General features: G+C 38.3%; 2 protein-coding genes across 3 annotated transcripts; one reads left to right on the forward strand and one right to left on the reverse strand.

Moving 5' to 3' along the window:
- Positions 1-385: 385 nt before the first annotated feature.
- Positions 386-3,480, forward strand: LOC105112709 (BTB/POZ domain-containing protein At5g67385). Of its 2 annotated transcripts, none has more exons than XM_011008497.1 (5): positions 386-793; positions 927-996; positions 1,228-1,842; positions 1,926-2,465; positions 2,726-3,480. In XM_011008497.1, exons 1-5 carry the CDS (start codon positions 741-743, stop codon positions 3,245-3,247), a joined length of 1,800 nt encoding a protein of 599 aa, XP_011006799.1. In that variant the 5' UTR covers positions 386-740; the 3' UTR covers positions 3,248-3,480. The 2 variants fall into 2 exon arrangements, with proteins under 2 accessions (XP_011006799.1, XP_011006800.1); XM_011008498.1 differs by having other exon boundaries at positions 777-837.
- A 980-nt stretch (positions 3,481-4,460) lies between these two features.
- LOC105112710 (uncharacterized) lies at positions 4,461-6,803 on the reverse strand. Its single transcript, XM_011008499.1, has 3 exons — positions 6,349-6,803; positions 5,156-5,374; positions 4,461-5,060 (listed from the first exon to the last, which is right to left on the reverse strand). The coding sequence occupies exons 2-3, from the start codon at positions 5,234-5,236 to the stop codon at positions 4,503-4,505; spliced, it is 639 nt and encodes a 212-aa protein (XP_011006801.1). The 5' UTR covers positions 5,237-5,374; positions 6,349-6,803; the 3' UTR covers positions 4,461-4,502.
- Between the last annotated feature and the right edge of the window lie 257 nt (positions 6,804-7,060).

A 7,060-nucleotide genomic window follows, 5' to 3' on the forward strand; every position in this document is an offset into this window, starting at 1 on the left:
TTCATGACAGCATCTTATTATATGATAACATGTGACTCCGCGTGTAATACTATTGAATGCTAGAAAACATCTTCGGTTTCTGTTTTTCAACCCTTCTTTATAATTTCCTCAAATCATAATTTATTTTCTCCTAGCCATATATTATTATAAAGATATATTATTGTAATTCCAAACATTTTTGGATTCAAAATGATACTGAGAGAAAATGAGAGATGGGTGCTTATGTATGTGGATAAGAACAATTCCCACATGGAAACTCTCACCTAAAATGCACACATCTCATCCTTTCGACTGAAATGCTTAGCCTAGCTACACCACAAAATATAATCTACATCCTCTTACTTCTATTGTCCCTCCTTGCATCCGATAATACCCGAAATGCCATTCTGTACATTTCTATCCCTCAAACCATGTCTCGTCCCTGTTAAACAGTAAGCCTGATATGGGAAATTCATTTGAGAGCTTGAGCTTCTGCCCCATTATTGCTCATTTCAGCTTCTTATAGGAAGTTTGACAAAAGGGTCACAAGGAAACAAAAAAAGCTCTGGAGAGTGGGAATAGACATGCACATGAAGGGGGTGGTCTTGCCTAACCACAACCTTTGAAGAGTGACTGAAACTTAGGTTCTCTTTACTTTGGTTTTATCATTCGTTGCCCGATGGAGACACGATCATGCTCATTATATCTCTGTTGAGGTGGAACTTGATCAGGAAGAAACTGCACCCACTAGTACTACTAACATGTCCTCTAAAAAGGAGCTTCTGTCCACTGCCATGAAGAGAACCAGTGAATGGTTTGATTCTTTACCCTTTTGTTTTATGTATGTTTTCATCAAAGGTTTACTTATAAACTGTTTCAGCTTCTTGTTTCTTTCCTTTTTCCTATAATTATGTACTGGGCATGACAAACACCATCAAACTTTACAGGATTTTTTCCCAGGAAATCCCCAGTGATGTCACGGTTCATGCTGGAGGAGCTTCTTTTTCATTGCACAAGGTAGGATTCTCATTCAAATTATGATAATTAGAGATTGAAGAACGATTAATAATTCCAGTCTAGTAATCTGTCTCCTACCTGTGTTACATTATGACCTAGATTTTGTTGTTTGTATCAATAAATCAAACCAATACCAAGAGAAAATAACTAGGTAGCAGTCATCTAATATTCGATTGTGATATTCGTGGTCGTTTAAATTCACATGTTTTTTTTCTCCTTGTTTTACTGCAGTTTCCGTTAGTCTCGAAGTGCGGATACATTAGGAAAATGGTGTCAGAATCTAGTGATGCCGATCTTTCTGAGATAAAAATCCCTAATGTCCCAGGCGGGGCAGAAGCATTTGAGCTAGCGGCAAAGTTCTGTTATGGAATTAATTTTGAAATTAGTACAGAAAACATTGCCATGCTTCGATGTGTGGCAGAGTATCTAGAGATGACTGAGGACTATGCAGCTGGAAATTTAGTGTCAAGGACTGATGCGTATTTGAATGAAGTGGCACTAAAAAGCCTAGCAGGAGCAGTTTCAGTTTTACATCTCTCAGAAAACCTCCTCCCAATGGCAGAGAAAGTGAAATTGGTAAGCCGATGCATAGATGCAATAGCTCTTGCAGCCTGCAAAGAAAGCCAATTTTCTATGTCTGGAAGGTCTGATAGTGGCAATGAGGTTGTGATTTCTTCCATTGTGTCTCAACCAAAGCCCATTGTTGATTGGTGGGCTGAAGATTTAACTGTTCTTAGAATTGATATTTTCCAAAGGGTTTTGATTGCAATGATGGCAAGAGGGTTTAAACAGTACGCTCTTGGTCCTGTACTAATGCTCTATGCGCAGAAATCTCTACGAGGTTTGGTGAGATCCCAACCTGAAAAGTTGACTTGATTCAATTATGTGGCTTCTGTGTTCACAATATCTGAATCTTCTTTTTCTTGCAGGAAGCATTTGGGAAGGGAAGGAAGAAAATTGAGGCACAGCAAGAGCATGAGAAGAGGGTTGTTCTAGAAACAATAGTGAGTCTTCTGCCAAGGGAAAAGAATGTACTGTCAGTTAGTTTCCTCTCTATGTTGCTTCGTGCTGCAATTTATCTTGAGACAACAGTCGCTTGCCGGCTTGATTTGGAGAAGAGGATGGGCTTGCAATTAGGACAGGCCGCCTTGGATGATCTCTTGATTCCTTCATATTCTTTTACAGGGGACACGATGTTTGATGTAGATACTGTTCAGCGGATCATGATGAATTACCTTGAGAATGAAGTTGAAGGAAACCGAATCGGTTACAATGCTGATGATGAATGTGGTGCTACTCTGCTAAGTGATATGGAACGAGTTGCGAAGCTGATGGAGAACTACCTAGCTGAAATAGCGTCCGACCGTAACTTGACAGTTTCAAAATTTATTGGTCTAGCTGAAATTATCCCAGAACAATCAAGGGTAACAGAAGATGGGATGTATAGGGCTATAGATATATACCTCAAGGTGCAGTCCCTTGCATGAAATTCTCTCTATCTGCATTACCTAAAATATGCTGCCTCACTTGAAGTTTCAGATAGTATAGTTTGCATTACTAGTTTTGATCATAAGACAATTTGAATTACGCAGTTTCCATATTTATGTCTGGCTGAGCCTTGGCATGCTTGTTACTTGGTTGATGTCCATTCCTACATAAAAAAAGAAACCCCTCTTATCTCTTCATGCTGTCAATTTAACAGAAGTTCTCCTTCTGATCCGTTCTTTAGGCCCATCCTGCTTTAAGTGACATGGAGAGGAAGAAAGTCTGCAGCTTGATGGATTGTCAGAAACTATCTCGGGAGGCCTGTGCTCATGCTGCTCAGAATGATCGGCTTCCAGTTCAAACTGTGGTCCAAGTGCTGTACTATGAGCAACAACGCCTTCGGGATGTCATGAATGGCAATCTCATGGGTGGAGATTCCCCTGCTCTTCCTCCCAAAGTAAATATATTCTCCACCGATATTCGTCCTGTTTCTGATGAGCTCTCCAGCTTACGCAGAGAGAACGAAGATCTGAAAATAGAGCTAGTAAAAATGAAAATGAAAATAAAGGAGATTGAAAGAGCTACTGTCGTATCAACTACAAGCAGTCCATCTGCTGATAAACCTCCTCTGCCTCGAAAATCATTTATTAACTCCGTGTCAAAAAAGCTTGGAAGGATTAATCCTTTCGTGCGAGCTGATGGCCCCCTCTCCAATACCAAGGCTCGAACCAGACCAAGCAAAGATCGCCGGCATTCAATATCTTGAGTCTCAAAGACATGCACTTATTTTTTTAGAACTACCAGTACTTTGTGAAGAGTACAGCGTAGGATTTTTTGGCTTTGTTTGTGAGGCAGGGGTGAGAAGGCTGCTAGTTGCTATCTCTTTGTATCTTAAAATCTCCTCCTTTGGTTTGATACTTTTGTAAATATTATCTACATTGTGTTTTCAATAAAATATTGATTCAGAGGCTAAAAATAAACCCGGAATTATTAAACTTATTGTTCCTCTGATTGATGTTTCTACACAGCAATAAGTGATCCTTGTTTCTTCTCAAGAAATGAAAATCTGAGTTGCTGCTGTTGAGAGCATAACTCCAGCAGCTATCAGAAATAGTACAATATGACTTTTGTTTTCGTAACTTGGCGCACTATCCTGTTCTAGAACATAAAGCCTTAGTAAAAGTCCATTTAGTAGTCTATTGAAAAATGAAGTTCGTTTAATCATCTTCCAGTTTCACGTTCTTATAACAGGTGCTTCTGACAAGAATCCCTGCAGGTAGGTCAAGAAATGGAGGGCCTGTTAACAGTATAGCGTGGGGTCTGTTTCTAAAATTATGGATTCTTCTTGGATGGAGGTTTTGGAAAAGCAAGGATAGCTCATGGGACAGGCTAGCAGTAGTGCATGTTGAGTGTGTCTGGGCCCCACACACGCGCGCGCGCGCACACGCACGAAAGGTTTAAACTTTCAAAATCCAGGTATATGGAATGTTCCTGAGGGATCTACAAGAACCCGTGGAGGTAGGAAATTTTTTATCAATTATTGAGATAGGAACCTGGTTTTCATCTGGTGGCAGACAAACACAAATATACTCTTCTAGTTGTATTTAGTGGGTTAAGGACTAGAGTTCCCGGCGGATTACAAAAAACTTTGAAGAAAAGAGGAAATTCTGTAAGGAACCTAGAATATTTGACAAAATTAATTCTCCAGGCTGCTGTGTTCTATAAAAGCAAAAGTCTCCTAAATAAAAATAAAAATGATGGGAATAAGTAACATGGAAATTCCAGATAAAAATCCAGGGCCTAATTGCTAGATAATATATGTGGACTGGAACAGAGAAGGTCAATCTTTAGATTATAATTAAATTGTAATGGGTTTTGCAAGGCACAGGGAAAATCTTCTTTACACAAGAAACCCATCATGCTAGTAGCTAAGCAGAAAAACCAATACAAGCATGGCTGATAGATTTAGTCGGTAAGAATCAGTCTAAAATCTTGTCATGTCGACTTCAAAGGTATTTTTTTCAAGCGATGTTCAGACGCAAAACTTGACAAAGCCAAGGAGGTTGTTTTAGTCTATCCTGCCCTACTTGTTCTTCAACCCCAATACTGTTTTTACTTCCATTTTGGTACCCCAAGGTAATGTCAGGAACCTGGAAAAGCCCCAATTCAGGGCCACTTAACTCTTCTCTTCTGGTGTTGATCTTTTGATTTGTCAAGGAACTTGTCCTGTTTAAATGACTGGATCCAGTGGAAGTCGAAGAGAGGCTTGGTCCTGAATCTGAAGTTAGTGGTGTTTCTCGTTTCCTCCTTCTGTTATAGCTCGAAGGTCCAAGTGTTAGCTGAATCTCACTCTCATCTATTAGCTCTAATACTGTATCTGCATTTGATTCTGCAACATAAAGTCCAGCAGGCCTCTCCAAGTCAAGTTTCGCTATCGACTTCTGCTGCATATCGCGTGCATGATTAGTAAGGCCATTCTTTGAGCTCCATAATTCTCGACTCCTCGCACTAGGCCTGTTGCTTTCAATGTTTCTCATCATAATTTTTTGGGTTCGATATAGACGATGAAGTTCACATACCTGCAACATCATTCAAAAAATCAGAATCTCTTATAAGGACAGGCAATATAATTAGTTAAAAGACATCCATATTCATGTGGAGAAAAATTAAGCACCTGCTCTTTGAATGTTTCTTCATGTTTTAACATGGCCATTCTCATGTATTCCTTGTCGTAGGGCTTGAGGAATTTCTCCATGTTTTTTGCTTGTGTTAGGCGTAGCCCAGTTGCCTCCTCGAGAAATTATGTATATATCGTTGAATCCACAATGCCTACTTTCCAAGAACTTGGTTTAAAGTCACATTTGCAGTTTGGCGATGTATTCCCTGCTTGAATCTGTAAGAAGAAGATAAAAAACAAAACAATTTAAAGCTAATAAGCTCCTTGATTGATGATAGATTGCTTAACAATAACAACAAAGAAGTGGTGCAGGATAGGAGCATTCATTTTTACTTCCAAATAGTAATAAATATAAATGCATTACAATAACATCAGCTACTTGTATGATTTGTCTGTTTGCTAGCTTGTGTTTTCTTCCATTCATCCTTCCTGGGCCACAATCATAATTTCCATACACACATCTCCCAATCAAAAACCATAGGGTTACATCACGTTCTATGAAAATATTAAACATTAATTATTTTTTATTACTACTTTTCAATCAAAAGAAGAATATAATGGTACTGACCTAGAATTAGACCACGATAACATACAGACAATTTAGCTCATCATCATTGCATATATATCTGAATGGAGAATTTCGATCCATATAAATAATTTGAATTGAGCTGAGCTGAGACCTATGTTTCCAGAATTTGAGTAGATCAAGGAGAGAAGGGTATGCATGCAATGTTTAGATTTATGGGGATGATCGAAGCCCCTCTTTTAAGAAGAAATTAGTATGCAGCAAGCACTGGCTTTAAGTATTATACTTTCATATTAAATATTGCAATATTAAACCATTTCTCTGTGATCCAAGATCAAAACTCAATATACACATCATGAAGCTAACAATCTCTTCCTCTCTCTCTCTCTCTATGTGTGTGTGTAATGACTAACGCAGAAGCCATTCTTTGACAATATTAGGACTAGATATTAACGTATATATTTGCGCGTGTGTAGCCTGTTGCTACTTAGATAAGGGAAACTGGAGAAGAAAACTCTTCCCAGTTTACGTAGCATAATCAAGAATATGATTGAAACCAAGATTTTAACAACTTTATTTGTAAAAACAAAGGAAAAGAACTATATATATGTCGCTTATAGAATCAAGCACCGAAAAAGGTTAAAGATTGAGATGATCTTCTGACCTGTGTGTAGAGTTTCCAAGAGGAAGATCAAATCTTATGATCTGAAGAAGGAGAAGGATAAGGAGCGAAACAGGAAAAAGAGCACTTCCAATGAAAAGGCTAACAGTAGCTATTTTTCCACCCAAAACCTCTCACCTACAGCAGCTGCTTGTTAGATCAGAAAGACGTTTCCTTCGCATTATCCATCACTGTATGCTGCAGGAGATGGGAATAAAACACAACTTAAGAAGAATTTAAGATTCTCTTCTCCCTTTCTCGCACACGAGAAACCAAAGTGTTTGTTTCATATGGGCTTTGACGCATGCCAAACAAATCCCAGTGTCTTAGCCAATGTCATTCAAGTTTTGTGATAGAGATGCCCCAGACAAGTCCAGCAGCGCAGCTATATAAAATTGGATATAGTAAATTAACCTCAAATTGTTTTATATATAATTTTATAATTTTATAATATAGTTGTTGAGGATCACAAGGCCTAGCAATCTTGCTCCAAACAATCAACGAAATAAATAGCTCACGGTGATGGCTGAGATGAATTACACCACATGCAACCAAGAATTGTTTATCACCATTGACCACCACCAGTAATATATTTACTATTGTCTCCATTATATTATTTGTTTCTTGTGATAATATTCTCTAATTAATTAATTTACGCGTCAGTTAAAATGATTTTTTTTTCCAATCTTAAATACATGTCTCTACATCGATCTAG

Source organism: Populus euphratica, unplaced genomic scaffold (genome assembly GCF_000495115.2).
Source record: "Populus euphratica unplaced genomic scaffold, PopEup_1.0 scaffold517.1, whole genome shotgun sequence".
Classification (NCBI taxonomy): domain Eukaryota; kingdom Viridiplantae; phylum Streptophyta; class Magnoliopsida; order Malpighiales; family Salicaceae; genus Populus; species Populus euphratica.

Excerpts from the sequence above, each read along its gene's own strand:
- LOC105112710 (XM_011008499.1), bottom strand. The coding sequence starts at position 5,236 with ATGGAGAAATTCCTCAAGCCCTACGACAAGGAATACATGAGAATGGCC. Across the intron at positions 5,061-5,155 it reads AAGAAACATTCAAAGAGCAG|GTATGTGAACTTCATCGTCT; the intron begins GTGCTTAATTTT and ends ATGATGTTGCAG.
- LOC105112709 (XM_011008497.1), top strand. The coding sequence starts at position 741 with ATGTCCTCTAAAAAGGAGCTTCTGTCCACTGCCATGAAGAGAACCAGT. Across the intron at positions 997-1,227 it reads CTTCTTTTTCATTGCACAAG|TTTCCGTTAGTCTCGAAGTG; the intron begins GTAGGATTCTCA and ends GTTTTACTGCAG. Across the intron at positions 2,466-2,725 it reads CTATAGATATATACCTCAAG|GCCCATCCTGCTTTAAGTGA; the intron begins GTGCAGTCCCTT and ends TCCGTTCTTTAG.